This window comes from Bos javanicus, chromosome X (assembly GCF_032452875.1).
Source record: "Bos javanicus breed banteng chromosome X, ARS-OSU_banteng_1.0, whole genome shotgun sequence".
NCBI lineage: Eukaryota > Metazoa > Chordata > Mammalia > Artiodactyla > Bovidae > Bos > Bos javanicus.
In genome coordinates, this window is record NC_083897.1 from 13,968,019 (window position 1) to 13,989,626 (window position 21,608).

A 21,608-nucleotide genomic window follows, 5' to 3' on the forward strand; every position below is an offset into this window, starting at 1 on the left:
CTCTGGAAAGGGTGAGGCTTGCGCCCCCCAACAGCTTTTTTTTTTTTTTCAGCTTAAAGGTGTCTGGCCACAGGTTATTTTTGTGCCCTGATACTCTCAATACGTTAGCTAACCAGCCACCACATAACCATGAACCAACACGGGAAGGTCAGCGGCATCATGACTTCTAGAGCTCAGGGCCTGCACAGAGGTAGGGCACAAAGCTCGATCAACCGAGGCCGAGGCTGCAAGTCTGAGCTCCAGATGGGCCTCTTGGCCGTTTTTCTTACATAGCTGCTGAATTCCGGATTGACAAGCACGGAATCCCTAACCGTCGCTCTCCATCCAGCCCAAGGCCGAGCCCGTGTCCCTCCTCCAGCACGAGCCCTGGTCTCAGACTGCTCCCCAGCCCCGGCCACAGCCTGTCCTTCTGCAGAAGACGCATCCTTGGTCTCATGGGAGCCAGGCTGGAGGATGGCTGTTCAGGGAAACCCACTCCTAACGCCTGAGACGCGACTCAGAGTTTCCATTCTACTGCCCGCGGGTCAAGAGCGCCGTCCCTGGAGAGCAAACGCTGCCCCTAAACCGCGGTCTCTTGGCTGGAGGCGAGTCTCCCCAAGCTCTGCAGGGCCCAGGAGGTGGCCCGAGGGACCCTGAAGAAGCGCGCACCAGGCAGCCCCACGCCTGGACGCTAGCGCTGCTGGTCGGCTCTCCGGACTCTACTGCCGCTCGGGTGGGAGCGCCGGGCCCGAGGGACAGTGGGGTCGTGGCGGCCCCTGCAGCTTTCCCCTCGCCCCGCACCCCCGGGCTCCCGGCGGGGGCCCGAGCTCTCCACCCGGACCCCAGCAGTGCGCCCAGGGAGCCTCTGCAGCGCCACCTGCAGGCGGAACGCGCGCCACGTCTCGGGCCGAGGCGGGAACCGGAGGCCGAGCGGGCGGAGGAGGAGAGGGGAGAGGTCGGCTCCTTGGCCCCGAGCGCTCCTCGCTCGCCCGCTGCCTCCTGGCGCCGCCCAGCCTCGAGCGGCCCGGCCAGCGCCTAGCCCCGTCCCGCGCCCCGCCCGGCGCTCGGACCTTCCACTCCTGCGGTCTCCTGCCCCAGGCGCCTCTTCTCGCGAAGCAGTGAAGTCACACCGAGCTCGATCCGCTGACTCATGAGAATCCTCCCCCGTCCCCGGCACACCCCTTGAAACTTCCCCGCCATCCCTTCTTTCCCGCACCTCCCTCCCTTCCTTGCGCCCCGTCGGGCGAGCAGGGGCGGCTCCGGACTCCCAGGGAAGGGCCTGTTGGGGTAGCTGAGAGAGGAAGGGCGGGCGGGAGTCCGCGTGAAGACCTCCGCGCTCGGCCCCTGCCCGCCCCGCTCTTCTGGGGCGCATGGGGGCTGCCCCGGAGGGAAGTGAGCTTTTGCAACTGTGGGCAGAACTCCCATCCGGGTATCCTTTTGCAATTATTCACCTACGCAGGAGGCCTCGGGGCTTCAGGACAGGCTGGGGAGTTCGCTTGGAGGCTGAAATCTCTTTGGAACCTCCTGTTCCCGTGAACAGCCGCAGCACAAGGGCTGGCGCCACCAAGGGGACAAACGTGGAGCGCTCTGAGCCTTGAGCTGCCCTCGACCCGGGCATTAGTGAAGTTGCTCAATCGTGTCCCACTCTTTATGACCCCATGGACTGTATAGCCTGCCTGGTTCCTTCGTCCATTAAGCTGATCAAATGCCTGAGAGGTCGCTGTGGCCTTCCTCCTATGACTTGGTACTGGCACAGGCCAGGCTGAATTGGGGGTGACTTTGAGGCCAAGGATTCCCTGTTTTCACCACCAGTCTTTGCCCCTGTACTGTGCCGCTGGTTTGAGGACTCCCACTGGAGTGGGACACCAGAAATTAGTTTCAACAAAGGTGGCAGAGGACCTCAGGCCTGGGCCAGGGAAGGCTTCAAGTTGGCAGGACTCTGCAGCCTGCTCTGAAACACCTAAAGCTCCCCTTTCCCTCTGGAAAGACAGAGATCCTTAAGCATTATTTGCATGTGTACGTAGGTACTTGCTAAGTTGCCTCAGTTGTACCCGACTCTTTGCGACCCTAGTGGACTATAGGCCGCCAGGCTCCTCTATCCATGGGATTCTCCAGGCAAGAATACTGGAGTGGGTAGCTGTGCCCTCCTCCAGGGGATCTTCCCAACCCAGGAATTGAACGTCCATCTCTTAAGTCTACAGCATTGGCAGGCAGGTTCTTTACTACCAGCACCAACTGGGAAGCCCTAAGCATCCTTTCCCACCCAGCAAATCACAGTGCTGATTTTCTTTCTTACCCTGTATGCAGTTTCCTTTTGTCTCTACAGTAAGGGTTGGGTGGTGAAGCTTGCAAGCTTCCTGGCCCACTTGTCGCTGTATTTGGGGGCAGGGCTCTGCCAAGACCATGGCCGATGTGGAAATGGCAATGTACTAAGGAGCAAAGGGGGCCTGCAAACTAGTCTCAGACTTGAGGTTTAATGTTGCATGAAGGGGATTTTCTGTGCTCATTATCTCAGCCTCAAGTTGAAAGCTGCTTGGTTAAGGTGGCTCTTCACCAGCCAGCTCTGCAGGGTGTGTTTGTTGGGGACCGGGAGCCACTGAATGGTTGGGTAGGAACATAGTGCTAAGATCATGGCTGAGAACAATCTCACCATAAAGCCTTCCTGGGGCAATTTTGGGCTTGAAGCCAGCCTTTTTTAGGGGCTAAAGGATGCCACCTTTCATGAAGCAGTTTTAAGGCTGTCAGACTCTCCATGGAGAGCAAATCAGGCAAGGAGCAATGTCTAGGGGCCTAGGTCTAGGTGTAACTTGCTATGTCAATTACATGTAACTTGCTATGTCGATTACATGTAACTTGCTAAGTGATAAGCCTCAAACTAAAACAACCACAAAAACAATCTGTTGAGTCAAAGGGATAGCAGAAGCAATGTGCAGAAACATTTGCCAAGGGTTTGGGGTCCCATTAGCATCTGCTGTAGACCCTAGAGATGAAAGGCAAGTGAGTCTGTGGAGGGCTGAAGGAAGTCCTGGGTGAGCATCTGAGAGACTTTTCCATACACAGGAGGTTAGAGCTGAGGGTGGAGAGATGATCTGTTTCCCTTCATTTTACAGATGAGGCTGCCGAGAGTTTAAGTAAACAGACTCATGTTCTGTTCCTAGAGATGAGAGAAAATACAAGAAGAGAATGGAGGAAGAACCATGATTCGGTCAGTAGAGGAAAAGCTTGGAGTAGATGGAAGCAGAACAGTAATGCGAGGAGTGATGAAGATCTGATGTGAACTCACACATCACACTCCCAGCACCTCTGTTGCACTGATGGTTCCCGATGACCTGTCTGTCTGCCACTAGGTTATAAAGCCACTGAGGGCAGGGACTGTATATTAGTCATCGTCTTATCCCTGAGGCCTGTTGTCCCACAGCGTGCAGTAAGTTATGCTGTATGTTTGCTAGCTGACCAATAAATCCATTTACAAATGTATATATGTATTCATAAATTCAACACCCACATTGAGTGCTCCTTCAGAAGCATTTCTGTGTTGCACTGCAAATACCACAAGAGCACAGGTGGGAACCTGCCTGGGAGCCAGGCAGCTCTGTCCACACACCAGATGTGACTCCTGGGCTTCTCCAACTGACACAGACCTTGGAGACTCCACCGGGACCAGGAAAGATCTTCAAGAAAGTATGAGACTAGGCAAAACTCATGGTGGGCCTCCTGAAGGTATTTGGGCTACCACCAAATTGTCAACACCTACCAGCCAAAGGCTGCAGTGAGGGAGGGTGTGCGCCCTGGCGACCTGTGGGGTGTCTCAGGAAGAGGGTGCTGGGAAGGACTTGTAGAATTCAGGCCAGGCTGGGTGATTTGGGGGAGGGGTTAAGGAAGCCAGGCTTTACTCTGAATTAGATGCTGTCAGGAAGTGTCTTACTGAATAAATCATATCCAATAGGAGGGCAGACTGGAGTGTGGCTCAATCTGTAATTGGTAAGGAAGCAGTAGTCACTTAGATTAGCCAGGATGGAGGGTGGTGGTTGCTCATTTCTGTGGTTTGGGCAGTGTTTGGCTTTTTTTTTTTTTTTTTTTTTTGCCCCTGTTCACACATGATTCTGGAGTAGTCTTGTTTTTGGCTCCATCCACCATGGTCAGGGTGGCCTCATATGCTGCTAATGTCCCATGAACCTGTTTACATTCAACAGCACACCCAGGCCCAGTGGGGAGTTTTTAGCGACACCAAGGCCTTGCTGACAGTCCCAGGCCAGCTTCCAGGTGTCAGGGGCTGTGTTTCTCTTTCTCAAAATGTTCATTTTGAGATGGTCCGTTTTCCAACCAGGAATTGGCAGTCCAGTATTTAAATATTCAGACCCTCCCTGTACTCTGACCCAGTCACACCCATCTGTAGAACCAGCCAGGCAGGGGAACGTCATCACTGGCCTGGGCTCTGTCTCTGTGTGTGGTTTTGTTTACATGTGTCCGTGCCCGCCAGAAACTCCCTGATAAGATGGGAAAGAGGCCAGAGGCAGTCTTACTTCACCTCTGGGGCCGGCAGGACTTTCCCTCTGCCCAGAGCACAGGGCACTGGGATGGAGCCCCAGCAATCTCTTGGGCAGCAAGGGTACCAGGCTTCAGGTGGCGTCAGGGAAGGGCAGAGGGGATATTGTGGCAGCCAAACTTGCGAGGAGTGAGGAGCGGGAACGGGAAGGGGCAGTAGTGGAAGGGAGGGGAGAGTTCCTTTGTATAAACGGGTCTCTAGAGGAGCTGCTGGTTTTCCTTCAAGGAAGCAGCCTGTGCTAGATCACTGTGGGTTCCCCACCCCCATCCCTTTCTGCCCTAAGCCTCTTGTCTCCAAAACAGGCCCTGTTGATTAGAACAAGAAGAAAGTCCCACATGTTGACCTCATCCTCCACTAAGAGGCTTACTCTGACCCCTTTCCAATCAAACACACTCCCTCCCCTCAGGTCCATCTTGCCAGCTCAAGTACGAGGACATCTCTCACCATGTGTGTCCTACAGGTGGCCGGGCAAACGTCAGCACCATCCTGAAGTGGGGCCAAGGCACCACCAGGTATCATTTGTAAAATGGCAAAGAGAAGCGAGGCTGCGGTCAAGTGGGTGAGCCCCAAAAGCTTGATATTTTGGCAGAGCCCCAACTTCACAGGGTGTGACCAGCCCTGTTCTGCGGCCCAGCTAATCACAGGCCAGCTATCAAGGGCCAAACCTCAGCTGGCACTGCTTGTCTGAAGTCAGAAATTGGTCCTTGGATTTGTTCCTTGTGATCCTTGGAGACCCAGGATCCCACATCCTGGGTTTCATCCCAGGATGAAACACATCCTGGGCTAAGTAGCAGTGGGTGAAGTAACGGAGGTCTGATAACCTGGATTACAGAGAACTGAGGCCCCAAGGCAGAGGCTCACTTTTACAATAAGCCCCGTTATCTAGCATCATCCAGCAACCAAGGACTTGGTCAGCACTTTGCCAGGGTTTTCGAGGGGGATAGGGAACGTTGTCCCCATCCTGAGGAAAAAGTCTGCTCTGGGAGAGCTTACAGCCAATTTAGGGAGTGAACACTAATAATGAGGAGACTACTTAAAGGACAATCAAGTTCAAAGGCAGTAAGTGCAACTGAAGTTCAAAGATGAAATCATGTGTGGGCACTAGTCCAGCTGGTACTACGTCACCATGGTGGGATTTCATCCGGGACTTGAAAGATAAGTGGGATTTAGATATGTAGAAGGGAACAGGGGCGGTGTTTCAGATGTGAAGAGCACAAACAAAAGTTTAAAAGTGGAGATAAACCAGATGTTTATGTGTGTGCGCATATGCATGTTCAAAGGTGGCCCACAGGGCAGAGGGGGCCGAGGTTGGGACTTGATATGACTAATGACAGGAAGTCAGTGTATGTTGGTCCTATGCTGTAGGGTCGGGGGACGTGGACCAAGTGATGCTTTAGGAAGTGATCCAGCAGCAGTGATTGACAAAGGACGGGTGCTCTGGCTGATCTCCATTCTTCTCGTGCCTACAGGGCTTTTTGTATCTTCCTGTGGACACAACTGACTATATTATGCTTCTGGGTTCATGTGTCTGCTTTCCTCACTGCCACCAGCAGCTCCTTAGGAGAAGTAGCCATGTTTTCTCCATCTTCCTATTCTGCCATCTACATGGCTCCTAGTAGGTATTCAATGAACACTGAATAGAAGAACAGATCCTTTCATTTTAGTTAACTGAATCATTATGACATTCCATGCAAGGATGGCAACTGTCAAAGAATTACACGAAACTGCACCTAACAGTGAAACAAGGCAAATCACAATTTGACCTTTTTAAAAAATGATTTAAATGCTTCAGGGTCTTACAGTGTCTTGGTACCATCTCTGTAAGCAGCAATCACTATATAATAAGTCCCGTTTCACAGAATACTAGATGAGTTTTATACCTATGGATTTAGGTATGTCATGCCTCAGATCATACTTCACTAAACGTGTATATATATGGTAAGAAGCTGTTCTAGTGCAGCTAACTCTTAAAGTGGACATATGTCCCGTTCTAGTGTCTAGAAGGGATTTCATTATAGCTGCTACTCCCTTTAAACAAACCCAATACCGATAACAAAATCCAGCCTGGTAATTATTTTCTCTTTAGAAAAAGATTCCCAATAGGACTCTTGAAAGTAGTAAAACTTTCCTCTTAATAGAAATTAAGATTTGATTTTTAAAAGTTAAGTAATTTGAAATGTAAAATATGAGTTGATTTATGAAACTTTGACTTCTCTTCCCAGGAAATCATCTATAAGGTGAGGCATGCCTATAAGCCTATTTGAGATAAAAGGGGATAGGGGAGGGAAATTTCTAGTTTGGGGGACAGTGAGTGGAGGAGTTGAAGAGACCAAGATCCCTCCATGAGTCAGACTCCAAGCTTAGCCCTGAAGCACCGGTCTCCGAACCTCTGTTTCCGTTTGCAGTAAATGTCTTTTCTGCCCTCCCCTCCCACGACCAATTCAGTTCTGGGCTGGGGGGTACACAGGGGAGGTGCCCCAGGTAGAGCAGAGTGGAGTCAACATGTTTATGTGTGTGCTCATTCAATGTTTCACTGAGCACCTACTATGAGCCCTGTGCCCAGCTCTGGAGAGAGAACCGTGAGAAGACAGGAAACCCAGAGTTTTGGCTTCCAGGGAGCTGCAGAGCAGCAGGGGGACATGTAAGCAAGGAACAGGCTTGGGAGGATCAGGAAAGTCTTCAGAGATGGCGATTTTCCCCAGAGGAGGGGAGAGGGGTCAAGTTCTGCGGGAAGAGGCCATAGCAGGTCTGTACAAAGAGGTCTGGAAGGCGAGGGAGTTCAGGAAACTGAAAGAAGCTGAGAGTGTGAAGCAAGGAGAAGGAGGCCAAGAAAGATGGTCTATTTGGGAATGCTTCCAACTGGCCTGCTCTCTCATTCGCACAGCTTTCCTCCCTTCACCCACTCGCTCCCTTTCAAAGAGAAGAGAATTTAGAAGAATCAGGTTTTATTTAATGATGTGAACATTAAGAATTTGCCTACATGGTTGAAATATTCACAAAGGACTTGATCATTCATACCCATACATTCAGAGGAAGTCTGCTGAATAAAAAAAAAATGCTCCTTTACTCATCTAAGCTGTTCTCAGGGACAGCCAAGAGCCTGCCTGCTACTCAGGGCGAGGGCTTCAGTCTTCATGAATGTTGAAGAGCTTGGCTACTTCATTGAGATCTTCATGTTGCTCACCGTCCTTAATAATCTGAGGGACAGAGGAACAAGGAGTCTAACTCACTTCGTGTGTGTGCGGGCCAGGCCAGCCCCCACTCCACACCGGGAGGGAGTTGTGGGAAGGGCTTTCTGCAAAGCCCAAGTGAGGACGCCACCCAACCGTGTCCTGAGTGAAAAAGAAACATTCCTTTTATAAAGAAAGAAAGAAAGAAACATTCCTGAGCCAAGGCGACACCTTGTTCTGCTCAGGCCCAGTCTGACCTGGGAGGACAGTGCATGGCAGGACAGCTGATGAAGTCACAGGAGCAGCTTCCGCCCACACCCCTATCTTCCTCTCAGAGCTGTGCCGGCACCTACCTTCCGTGCTATTGGCATCCGGTTGAAGATGTTCCACAGCACGATCCCCACCACCACTTTGTCCCTGAGGTAGAAGATGACACCTTTGCCGTAGTCCTCCCCTTGGGTGGGGACCTGGGGGACTGCAGGGTTGCTGGGAGGAACAGGGATGTCCGAGGCCTCAGACTCTGTCTCGCTCTCTGATCGGATACCAGTGCCTGTGGTCAACCCCCCAAACAAACAAGCAAAGTCAAAACAAAACAAAGTCACTTATTATGCACTTGGAAATTCTAGAAGGCAAGTATCTTTCAACACCTGCTTCAGGCTGCTTCTAGATGATTTGTTTTTCTACGCTGCCTCAGTAAACACTGGTCTTCTCCAGCTCCTCTCCATTGACAGAGCCAACAAAAGCTCTTCCTTGCCAGTTGCTGGGCACTGGGTCAGTCTGACCCCAAACTTTCTATCTCATTTTAAATTGACTCTACGGATATTTCCTGGTATCTTTTTCAAATTACAGAAGACTTATTCTTGTCGTCTGAGAAACATCCTAGAGCTACGGTCAGTACAATAGCCACTAGTTAGGTATAGTTATCCTAATTAAAATTAATTCACAATTGAAGTTTAATTTTCATTAAAATTGAACAAAAAATGTAAAATCCAGTTCCTCATTTGCCAAACCAGTTCATGTGTGAAACCCAACGCTCCCTGGTGGTCTAGTGGTTAGGATTAGCTGCTCTCACCACTGAAGCTCCGGTTTGATTCCCGGTCACGGAAGCCTTTCTTCTTGAGCTTCCCAGGTGGCGCTAGTGGTAAAGAACCTGCCTACCAGTGCCAGAGTCATAAGATATGTGGGTTTGATACCTGGGTTGCGAAGATCCCCTGGAGGAGGGAAATGACAATCCACTCCAGTATTCTGGCCTGGGAAATTCCTAGGATGTGACTGAAGCAATGTAGCACGTTTGCACTAACCACATTTCAAGTGCTGAAGAGCCATATGTGCCGAGTGGCTAATGTTTCGGACAGAAGACAGAACACTGCCACTATGGCAGAAAGTTCTCTTAGCATCATTAGAGACACTCTGGCCAAAGCAGAAGGCACTTCTAAAGGGAAAAACCGTAGTGCAAGTGTTTCCTCCTGGGTGGGGTGGTGGCAGCAGCCTGGGGAGAGGGTACTTTGTCTTCTGAGAACCAGGCTTCAGGTAATACTGCCTGGTGGACAGAGCAGTGACCTGCAGTTTATAAGTCCCTGGGTCCTCCTCCGGGGATCCACTTCCCAGGAGAGGTCCAAATTAAGGAGTAATAATGTAATCCACTTAGATTATACATGAACAAGACCCTTATATCCATATGTCTTGCTTTCTCCTTAAAGAGCAATTTGTCCTTAAAATGCCTCTAATAGGAGGACACAGAGGTTAAATAACTTCAGCCAAGGTCACGAAGGGAGAGAGAAGAGGCCTGGGAGTTAATGAAAGAGATGTGTGTGGGAGAGACATTCATTTCAAGAGAGATATTCTTTGCTTCCTGTCTAAAGAAAACCTGGTGTTCAGATCTGACAACTGGAACTAGAGGCGGCTTAAGAACTACCTGGGCTTCCCAGGTGGCCCTGTAAAGACTCTGTCTGCCCATACAGGAGATATGGGTTCAATCCCTGGGTCAGAAGATCCCCTGGAGGAGGGCATGGCAACCCACTCCAATATTCTTGTCTGGGAAATCCCAGGAGCCTGGTGGGCTACAGTCCATGGGGTTGTGAAGAATCAGACATGACTGAGCGACTGAGTATGGAAGAACTACTCAGCCCAGTTCTTCACTGTCCAAGGCACAAGGAAGGGAGCAGGTCCCACACTAAGGTTCTTGGGCCTCGTTCTTGGGATCAGCAGGAAGCAAAAAAAAGAGGGGGTGGCACTGAAAAAGTACAAGTTTTCTTCATCACACCAGTCTTCCTAGTCCATCCAGAAAAACTAGACTTTCAGTCATTGAGTTACCTACCGTCCAGAGTCTAGGATAACACCCACTGTAACCATCTATGCTCTGACCAGGATACCTGATTTCACCAGCTCTCAGACCACTGAAGAGTAAGGACTTTGGGTCTGGTGTGTTTTAAAGCACACCATGAAGAGTGGCTTTCACAGGTTCCCCCTGGCCAATACAGAAAGCCCTTGTTTGGGAGGATTTGGACCACGGCTTAATACTCTTCAATACTCTTCAATACTCTTCACGAGAAGAGGCTGGGCTTCCTTACCTGACTGCTCTGTGGCAGATTTGGGGTTGTCCTGTGCAGTTGCTTTTGCAAAAACACCGACTGTGGGCAAGCTACTGTCCACCAGACCAATCGCTTCATAGCCAACATCGGGGCCCAAATCACTCCTGAGGAAGGACAGAGAAGGTATTCTGTCAGAGTACTGTCAAGAATGGTGTGGCAGAATGTTTTCTCTATGACAACAACCATGCTTTCGTGCCAACCAAAGAACCTGGTGGCAAGAGAAATCCCAAAGTGATCTCTCGCCTGCTAGGGCATCTGGGGACAACTGTGAGAAAGCACGATTATCCCAAACAGTTTTTATTTTTCCTTAACAAGCCACTATGCATATTGCAGATCCATACTGTAATCTATATGTTTTAAAATTTTATCATGTGTTTATACCATACACCACATCTGGGGCGGGATGACATCCCCACATTTACTATTCACTACTTCCCTTTACCTCTTTTCAAAGATGCCTTTTTGAAACTTTAAAGAGTGCTCCATATCTATGGAACTCAGAATGTGAGATATTTTGTGGTTTTATTAACTGATAAACTTCCTTACTTTACTTTGCATCATTTCCTCTTAGCTTTCATTTTTTCAAAGCTGAAATGCTTTCTATACAGAGGCACCTTGGCTCACTTGGTCATTTTATTTTCTTTGTTCTTCTTGGAAACTTTTCCTATCATCATCATGCTAGGAAGTTCATGGAATATTGGTGGCAGAGGCACGCCATGGTTTTGTAATCATCTCAGTGACTTGAGCTGTTTTGTTTCTGGGGCCCTATATTTTGTTATCTTCTTGGCCAAAGAAGCTCATTGGACTGGTGTCTTCAGGGAACAGTCTACAATGACTTCTTGGATTCTGTTCACGGAAACTGACAATTGTAGAGCTATTCTTTTCCTAAGTATATTATCTTACACATGTTGACCCCGAGATCCATCTATTATTTGTTTTGCTGCCCACTCATGAAACTGTGTGTGATCATCCTGAAATGTACTGCCATCAGCTGAGAATTTTCTCAACAGAAACGGCTTAGAGGTTTCTGAAACCTTGAAGTTTTTTTTTTTTTTTTTTTTAATGTATCCCATCTTTCACATCAACAAGATGAGAGTGGGCCAAACAGGGCCAGCTCCAGTACTCAGGAATATCCATCACTAACTTTTCATTATCCAGAAAGCTGCCTATATTTGTCTGACTCTGAATTGCTTATTTTAAGAGTTACATGAGTGGGCTGTCTTTGTCCGTAGGTTGGGCTCCTGAGCATCAGCAGCAAAGAACAAAGAAAATATACTTCTGTCTTTATCTAAGAGCACACTTCTGTCCTACCTACTGTAGCTCCAACTCTGAGTTATTTTAGCAGAAGTTCTAGTGCCATCTCCATTCATTCACCTGTTCAAACTTAGGTCGAATGGAGTCCTTTTACCAGAAGATGGCTCAGGGGTAGAAAGCACAGACATGAGATGCAATTTTTTTACCCTCTGTATGAAGCTAACTGGCCCACAAGGAAACCAAACCATATGATTCTGGCTCCATTAATTCTGTGTTCTAACCGACTGAGTCCTCAAAGCACAAAACTATTACCAGAACATTGACTGATGCCAGTACGGCTTAGCAGCTCCAGTCATATTCTCTCCAGCCAATCTTCCGCTCACAACAGCATGATCATGGTGCTCTACCCGCCTTCTACCCAACTTTATATCGTAGAAACATGCGGCATCTCCTGCCTTTGGAGACAAATATGTTACATGACACATGATTAAAGAAAAAAAGCAAGTTAAGGACAGAACATAAACTTTGGGGGTTCAAAAAAATGCTTGTGATGTTAACTAACATTTTCCATCCACAGGTTGGAATCATACCTACAGTATCAAAAACAGATACGCTTCCATTTTTAAAAAAATATCAGATGCTTCCTCAAAGCTAACCTCAGTTCTGCATGCTCCAGCTTGCACTTTCTTCTGGTTCTGCCCTTTAGCATAAACAGGGTATTTAATAACCAGGATTTGCAGAATATTTTTTCCTGTGTGGAAACCAGTTTTTAGATGTGACTGCCTCTTACCTAGAAATCTTTTCCAAGGTGAGATTTTTTTTTTGATCATTCAATATTCATTCATTCATTCAGCAAGTATTTCCAGAGTATTTACTCTGTACAGCGCATCATACTGTCTGGGCTGCAGAGACATGCCTGACACAGACCCTGCCCACATGGAGTGTACAAGCACTGAGGAAGGTGTGGCACTGTTGCACTGATGGTGTGCCATACAAGAAGAATGCAGTGAGTGAGCTCAGGGTTTCAAGCAGAGAGAGAACCCCCTGCTGGCTGGAGGTGAACAAGGCCAGCTTCACGGAGGATGTGGTGGCTTGTTAGCTCTCTCACTCTTTGTTCATCTTTGTGGCTATTCAGATACCCCCAAAGCAACCTAAAAATCCAACATATGAGCAGTGGGGAGATAAATTCTGAGATCCACCAAATGGAGTATTATACAGTCATTACACTGTTCACAGAATTGGAAGCAATGTGGAAAAAACTTACATTTGAACGTTAAGTGAAAGAGAAAAGAATACAAAGGTTTATACGTAGTATGCTTGCCATGACTGTCTACAACAAAGAAAAACACCTATGTGCTAGGAAATGAAGGGAAGGAAATACACCCAAATATCCGTGGCTGCTGCCGAGGACTCCCTTTCTCCTTTTTGGCTGCGTTTTCCACACAGAGCATGTATGGCTTTTATAACGATTGTAAAAAAATCCAGTACAATGTATCTTTAAAAAAAAAAAAAAGAGCTTTAAGGGAAAAACACCCTTCAAAGTTCCTACGTCCTTGGTTGCAGAGTCCATAATCAAACACAATACACTTGTTATGATCTAACAATAGGGAAATTACCTCATGTTCCTACATACTATAGTCCTGTTTGTGTTGTAACAGATTTTTAAAAACACCTAAAAATAGTACTCAAGGAAAATGAAAATGGAGTAATTTTCCTTTCCAGAGAATGTTACAAAACTGGACTCGTGTTCAGGCAAAAGGAACAGCAGATCAGTCTGAAAGCTGCACACACGCCTATCAAGGGGATGCTGATGGCTGCTGCCAACAGCGGAACCAGGAGAGGCCTACTTCTGTGGCCATGTGCACCATTCACTTCCTTTTCCAGAAGCCTGTGGCATGAGGCCAGACCTGATCCTGTAAACTGAACAGTTCACAAGCTTCTGCTGTCTACCCTCAGCTTCCAAACACAGAGACCCTTTTTGAGCAAGCTGCTGCTGAATCTCTGAGCAACACCAGGCAGACTTGCGCCCAGGCCCGAGCCAACGCACTGCATCTGGTCAGGCCATCACCGCACACTTACCACCCAGATGTTAGAGCGGGCCTGGAGCTCTGCATTTACCCGGAAGCCACCAAAATCAGAGTCTATCTCTAATCCACCAGTCTTGGCCAACTCAACATTGGGCTCCAGGCCCACGGCTGCCACTATGTGGTCAGTTTCTACCTGAGGACAGAAAGAATTCAGTCAATGATCACAGTTTCCTCGTATACCTATGGTTGGAGCAACTGTATATCACGTCACTAAAAATTGGGGCTTTATCAAAAAATCACTGATTAACTCTGATAAAGAGGTTCTAAGTTCCATTTCATAAAGTGTCACGCCTGCACACATACATACCCCCTTCCATCCGAACAGAAATCTGCCACCGTAGAAGGTCTCAAAAGTGTGTGACATACACAAGAAGGGGATATGGGAAATGGTTCCCAGGTGTCTATGCCGGCTCCCATCATTTTTATTTTAGTAGAGGACAGTTCATTCAGAAAATTATGACAGGTCAATGGCAACTGCCAAGACAACTAATCTATGGGTATCAAATGAAGGAGTAAGAATGAGGAAACAGGGCAGGGCAGGGCAGGGTTGGAAGGTCTTCTGGCAGCCTGTCTTCCCCTCCTTACCTTCCGGCCATCTTTCAGCTTGATGAGTAACCTGCCAGCGCTGACTCCAACTGATTGCACAATAGCACTAGGCAGCACCTTAACCCCCTCTGGAAGGCAAACGAGACATGAGGCTGAGCCTGTGAGCCCACCACCCTCACAACAGACGAGAGGCATCCCCCACAAAACCAGGACTCGTCAGCACACGGGCGGCCTTGGAGAGCCACAGGCACCCACACCCATAGTTCATTTCCGGCACTTCCAGGAATCTGCTGCATCAGATTCATAACACCTACATGAAGCCAGCTGACAGGAGAATGGTGGAAACTTTTCACCTGGCAGCCGGTAAGGCTTATGTACAGGGGGTTCCCAAAGAAGCAAACTCTGCCAGTTCTAACTAACTCCAGACAAGAGTGGGAGCATATGGAAAGAGTGTCTCTACCTCGTCGGACTTTTTCCATGGTCCAGTTGCTGAGGTATTCGGGGAGGACCTTCCCCATATTTCCTTTCTCAGGAAAAAGCTGAATCACTTCTGTGCCTGAGGCTCGAGCTGGGAAGAAGAAACAGAGTAGGTAAAGCAGGAGGCAAAGGCCAACCCCAGGAAGAGAAGTAAAGGGGCCAGCGATAGCCATCTACTGCACACAAGGCAAGGCCGTGACCTGGGCCAGAGCACCCATTTCTGGGCCACTAGGGCACAAGGGCATCCATCCACATGGCAAACACAACAGGTGCCAGAACTTGTCCCTGGATTCAGGGACATACAGTGAAGTCAGTGCACATACACCCAGGCTTACACAAGTGCCTTCCAAGCTCTGAATAGTATGCACCCTCCTGAGAAGATGCTCTGATTTCACACAGCTGAAAAACCACGGTAAGAAAACAAATGACTGCTGTGAAACATTCGAACTGGAACTCACAGATAAGTCAAGCTGCGAACCATCATGTGTCGGAAAGAAGTCTGACTTTTACGGGGAGCAGCAGTTCAAAGATACATGCAGTTCTTTAGTCTACACTGCCCCTACCATCTTAATAACTCACTTTCCTTAATATTTTATTTCTAAGGAGTTCTGGCCTAGAGGTGAGAGGAAAAGGAAAGAAAGCAGCACTGCTCAGCTGCTTGGATGAAAGCCTTTCAATCACTAAGGTGACCCACATCAGAGCTAAGCTCTGTGATTAGTTTTTCATCATGTAAACATTAATCGACCCTTTCTACTGATGCTGGCAAATGCATCTCTGAAAAGCATGTGCTATAAGGCCAGAGAAAGAAAATGGAGGTCACTCCCCAATACTCACCCTTTCTGCCAAGAGCACAGGCCAGTTCGCTACCAAGAAAGCCTCCACCAATAATCGTAATTGACTTGACTTCTCGGGAAATCTTCTCTAAGGTTCTAAAGTCTTCGATCTATAGAATCACACCAGTTTAATCCATTGATTTCCCAAAGGGGTATACAATGATAATACTAGGAAATATTTTCTGATAAATCTTTGACAACAGTAATTTGCACATAAAATCTTCTCCTTGTATGAAGTGGCTCAATTACAGCTTCTATTTTATTGATGCAAATTTCTTTCTCCAATGTAACACTCTATTAACAGTAGTTCTCAACTGGGGACAGGCATGCCCCCTCTCCCCCAGGGAATATCTGACATTGTCTGTGGCGTTTTTGGCTGTCACAGGTACTACCTGAAGCTAGTGGGTGGAGTCCATGGACACTGCTAAACACCCTACAGTCCATCCCCTCACCACAAACAGTTATCCGGTCCAAAATGCCAAGAGTGCCAAGGCTGACAAACCTTGTTGTATTAAGAATTTAAAGGATAGTAAAAATCTTTCCCAATACCTATAGAAGTGGCTGGAAATTTTCAGTTTTCATAAGTAGAACATTGTGTTAAGACGCAACTCCTTCCTCTTTTTCACTTAGGTACTCTTAACTTTTCTCCCCAAAGTCTCCACAATAGCATTTGCAGTGAAAAATGCCAAGGGGCTCTAAGGAGTTCCAATGACTCAAGTGCATCAGAAAAAAAGAAAAAAAACAACTGTGGAAGGGACATCGGAAGGAACTATAACAAGCAATAAAAAACGCTAAATGTATTTTTTACCTAGGAGCTCAAAACTCTTGAGTGAGGTATTTGAGGTGCAGAGAGAGGAAGTGATTTGCTCAAGGCCAGATAATAAGTCTGTGGAAGAGCCATAGATAGAACCCGGATCTCCCAATTCCCAGGTGGGTACTTGGGGCCACGAGATTATGCTACCTCTTCAAAACCGACAAAAGCACTAAAGCTGACAATTACCTTTCTGAAAAGTGTTGTTCTACTCTTCACCTCTGCTCCAGCCCTATCAATGGCAGAGAGACTTCTTGGAGTGCCTCCTGGAAATCAGAGGAGAAAAACCCTTTAGCCCAACAAGCAGAAGCTGGCCCAACAGAAGCATCAACTCGCAACAAGGCTTTGTTTTCCTTCCACTCGTCCCCGCAGTAGGCTTATATCAATTTCCTTTGAAAAGCAGATTTGAGAGTCTCTCCTCAAAGGGCCCACCCTCCCTGTAGATGGCCAGAAGGCCTCACTTTTTGCTCCCATTCTCTCCTACTTTTTCACGAGGATTCACCAGAAAGCACAGTCATGTTTGTTGAAGCAACTGCTTCAAACCCCTCTCTTGATTTCTGGTTGAAAGTGGCAATGAAGCCATGAGGTTATATCACTTTCAGGGCAGAGGACAAAGGCTAAGAAGGGAAAGGCAATCCTTTTCAATAGCCATCCCTGCCTTTAGCAGAGGGAACAGTAAGGACTGTCCAGAGCGGCTATTGCTCAGATGCTTGTAGTTAGATAGCCATGCTTTGCACCAAGGGAAGACATCCACTTCAGAGTCTGGGTTTCAGTTTTCTTAGTAATGTCTTTACAGTAAAACTCAAGGGAGCTCTATCAGGGAATGAAGCTATCTCCAGAAGTACTCACCTGTTGCAATCAAGCACTTTTCGTAGGTTATTTGAGAGCCATCATTAAGTTTTGCCACATTGCCTCTCACATCCAGCTGTACTACCTGGTCCCGCCAAACATACACACACAGAAAGGGATAAATTCACTTTAAAAATGTTTATTGAGATATCACTCATACAACATACAATTCACCATTTTTAAGTGTACAATTCAGTGGGTTTTAGTATATTCATAAGTTGTGTGGCCATCATCACTATATAATTCTGGAACACTTCCATCACCCTCCAAAAAAACCTGAACCTGGCAGTCATCAGCCCAATGAGAAGAGTTACTTCTTGACCTAAAGTGATGCTTAAGAAACCTAATCACTAGTACCAATTTCTTCAAGGAGTCATAATTTCCTAAGTGGCCAACATCACAGTAAGTTCCTAGTGTCCCAAAGCTCATGCCCAATTTGTGGGAATGGAGAATAGGGACAGACTTTTCTGCCTGGCTCTTTGGAACCCTTCTTTAAAAAAAAAAGTGGCAGCTCTGGGTCCTAGTTGTGGCCTCCAAACTCTTAGTTGTGGCATGGAGGATCTAGTTCCGTGACCAGGGATTGAACCCGGGCCCCTTGCATTGGGAGCACGGTGAACACCAGCGAAGTCCAGGGACCCTTACTTCTTTGTTAACAACTCTCTCCTATCCTTAACATTCTTGTAGGATGCTTTCTCCCAATTTCTAGCTTTCACTAAACCTGAGCTCCCCCCGCCTGCACAGGACAGCTCATATGTAGAGATTGCTCACTCGCTCACACTCCTCCCCATCACAAGGAAAGGATTATAGCTGCTGATGGTTCCAAGGTACTCTCGTGCCCTCATCCCCTCTGAAGGACACTGACCTATATCCCCTACAACTCAAGTGTTATCCGGCCTGCTCTTGGTCACCCCTCAGTCACTGAAGTCCTCGGCACCTGGCTCATATTTTTCCTCTAAGCCACATCCAAATCCTCTCTCTCAAACTTCTACATCAAATATCTCACTCTTTGGTCACAGTCTGCCATCGTTCCAGCTTTCTCTCAGTCCCACTGGCACCTTTCCTTGTTTCTGATTTTCTCCATTTACCCAGTGGGCTGTTCCATTCCATCTAATCTGGGCCAATGGTAGATTTCTCAAACTGTGCTCTTGCCAGCATCCCTCATTTCCATGCACCCTGCTCCTTATGATGAAGAGCTTGAGTTTTGCAGTCAGGGAGACTGGGGTTTCTGGCTCCACTCCACTCCTTACGAGTAGTGAGACCATTCATTCAAGACATATTTATTAAACACCTAGTATGTGTTGGGCTTCCCTGGTGGCTCAGATGGTAAGGAATCTGTCTGCAATGTGGGAGACATGGGTTCGATCCCTGGGCCGGGAAGTTCCCCTGGAAAAGAGAATGGCAACCCACTCCAGTATTCTTGCCTGGAGAATTCCATGGACAGAGGAGACTGGTGGGCTATATAGTCATGACGTCATGAAGAGTTGGACATGACTGAGTGACTAGCACTTTCATGTGTCAAGTGCTGTGCTAAGTGCTGGGGACACAATGTTGAGAAAAACTGATACCTTGCTGCCTTCAGAGTGCAGCAGCCAAGACAGATAATTTAATAAGCACTGTAATTAAGCATGAGAAACGCTCTAATAAGGACAGTGCAAGTAGTGCTAGAAACATATGACAGGTGCACTGGGTCAAGCTGTCCAGGGGGCCATGATATAAACAGATGGGATGGGTGAGTAGCTACTTTAGCCACCTTTGATTTGTCCTGGGTAAGCTCCCTCCTCAATCCAACCCATTGACTCAAACCTCTCAGGTAACCCACCTGGTATCCTGCTGCTGCTGCTGCTGCTAAGTCGCTTCAGTCGTGTTTGACTCTGTGCGACCCCATAGATGGCAGACCACCAGGCTCCCCTGTCCCTGGGATTCTCCAGGCAAGAACACTGGAGTGGGTTGCTATTTCCTTCTCCAATGCGTGAAAGTAAAAAGTCAAAGTAAAGTCGCTCAGTCGTGTCCGACTCTTACCGACCCCATGGACTGCAGCCTACCAGGCTCCTCCATCCATGGGATTTTCCAGGCAAGAGATCTAGAGTGGGGTGCCACTGCCCTCTCCAACCTGGTATCCTAGTTTACTGCAAACACAAGTGAAGCCATTAGATGTGAACTTCCTCAGCTTCCCATAATAGTTCCCACCTCCTAACCCCTGAATACAGACTTCACTTCCTCTCTGCCAGTTACTGGGATGAGGTGGCCTTTCTGTCTCGTTTCTATGCCTGACTCTTACCCTTCCTCTCTCTCCTGTTAGTCAGCCACTCACTCCCCCATCTCTCTCGTGACATCTTCTACCTTAGCCCACTGACATGTTTAAGTCTGCCCCATCCTAAATGTACCACTTTTGATTCTATGTATGTCCTCCTCCAGCTGTTGCCCAATGCCATCTCCGTTTTGTCATTTAAACTTTCTGAACGAGTAGTTTCTCCTCTTTTCTAACTTCACAATGATATCTGAACAGCTAAATGTAATGGGTCATTTTAGAATTCCTTTGTTAGCAGATTCTTTTGCTGTGGTAATACCCTGGCTCACATCCTCCTCCTTGAAACTCTCTCCAACCCTGGCCCCAGCCCTGGGCTCGTCTCATCCTGCCCTTTTAATACTTCTTTCCTAGTCTCCTTTTAGGACACTTTTTCTTAAGCCTGTTTCCTGAAATTTGGGTTCCACAGGGCTCCATCTTTGCTTCACTCCTCTTCTGACATGACTACCTCAGTTCTCCATGGGGGGGCCTCACCTACTCTCATGGTCTCAATTCTGACTCGTACGTGGACGATTCCCCATCCATATCTGAGCCCAGAACTCTACTCTGAACATTACAGTCATGTCTCCAACACTGCCCTTAGGGCATATCCACACAGATATTCTAGTTCATACTTAACAGTCCCAAATGAAATGTCATGTCCCCCTTAAACTAGGTCTTCCTCTTGCAATGTCTCTCTTATGTGGGGGTGTACTACCATCTACCACACAAGCTGAAAATCAGAAAGTCATCTTCGCCTCTCTCCTCTCTCATGTTCTTCCTCCAATCGGTCACCACCACACCCCACCAAGTTTGACTTTATGCTTTTAGTCTGTTCCCTACTCTTCATCACCTTTCTGTTAGGAAGCTATACAATGATGGTATTAAGAGCTTGGGCTCTGGAATCAGAATTCTCCAATCAGAGAGATCTGGGGCTCAAATTCTGCCTCTACTACTTATTAACTATGTAATCTCAAGCAAGATACTTCACCTCTTTTAAATCTCCATTTCTTTCTCTGTAAAATGGAAATATTAATAGTGCCCACCTCATAAGATTATCGTGAAGGGCACCATGATGTAATTGAACACACATAAAGCATTTTCATACTGTGCTTACTTCTTCTTAATCACCATCAGCACTACTGCCCTTATGTGGACTCCCACCATCTTTCACATGGATTATTAAAAAAGTCTTTGAAATGGTCTCTTTCTAGTCTTGTTTTCCTGAAATCCATTCTCTTCACAGCCAACCGAGTGATTACTTAAAATTCAACCCAACTGCTTTATATTCTTGTCTAAAACTCAACAACTCCTCAGGGTCAATGCCATAAAACTCAAGATCTTTCACACGACAGAGCTCAACCATCAGGCCCCTAACTTCCTGCTTTCTCATCTCCTGTCACTCCTTAACTTCCTGCTCTATCAGTCCCGAGCTGCTTGTATTTCCCTGCACCAAACACGCTTTTTCACCCCTTTGTGCCTTTGCTTATGTTATTCTTTTTCACTTGAATGTTCTTCACTTTTCTCTAAGCTGGTGAATGCTACTTCATTTCATCATATTCCCCATTCTATAGAAGGAGACTGCTTTCTCCAGGAAGCTTTTCCATCATTATACTGGGCACACTTCCCAGTAATTCCCACAATACACCAAATTTCTTTCTTATTCCAAATCTATGTTATGATTATCTGCTCACATTTTTGCCTAATACTGTTAGCCCCTAGAAGGCAGGGCCTGTGTGCTACACATAGGGGATACTTAATACAGTCTTCTTACCAGCTTATCCACCAACCCATATCCATCTTCTCCACCTAACATCCCCGTATAGGAGAAATGAACCTGTCCTTATCAAAGGTCAGTACTTCCACTCAAGCTCTGGATCCCATCTCTTCTGGGCCTTGCTACTTCTGATAGTCCTTCCCTCTCTACTGGAATGTTGCCAGTAGTTTACAGACACATTCTAGACTTCCCTCCTGTTAACAAACACAAAACAAAATGCAAGCAAACAAAACCCTCCCTGAACCCTAACAGTCACTGCCCACCCCCGTATTCCAGTCACTGCCCACCCCGGTATTCAGGCACTCACCTTTGTAAAATCCAACAATATTTTCCATGCTGATGTCATGCCTGAATTTTTTTTACTATCCTGAATAATATACATTTGTCAATCTCCTGTCATCAAT

The 21,608-nt window shown here is 47.4% G+C and overlaps 1 protein-coding gene across 2 annotated transcripts in view; it reads right to left on the minus strand.

The window, feature by feature from the left end:
• Positions 1-7,453: 7,453 nt before the first annotated feature.
• The window catches only part of AIFM1 (apoptosis inducing factor mitochondria associated 1), a 30,789-nt gene continuing 16,634 nt past the window's right edge, over positions 7,454-21,608 (minus strand). For both annotated transcript variants that reach the window (XM_061407912.1, XM_061407910.1), the window contains exons 7-16: positions 17,144-17,228; positions 16,484-16,560; positions 15,485-15,593; positions 14,634-14,741; positions 14,213-14,301; positions 13,620-13,760; positions 11,853-11,995; positions 10,266-10,390; positions 8,049-8,245; positions 7,454-7,722 (exon numbers count right to left, since the gene is read on the minus strand). In XM_061407912.1, the coding sequence (XP_061263896.1) occupies positions 7,651-7,722; positions 8,049-8,245; positions 10,266-10,390; positions 11,853-11,995; positions 13,620-13,760; positions 14,213-14,301; positions 14,634-14,741; positions 15,485-15,593; positions 16,484-16,560; positions 17,144-17,228 (1,146 nt within the window). In that variant the 3' untranslated portion in view covers positions 7,454-7,650. The remainder of the gene's footprint in view (positions 7,723-8,048; positions 8,246-10,265; positions 10,391-11,852; positions 11,996-13,619; positions 13,761-14,212; positions 14,302-14,633; positions 14,742-15,484; positions 15,594-16,483; positions 16,561-17,143; positions 17,229-21,608) is intronic.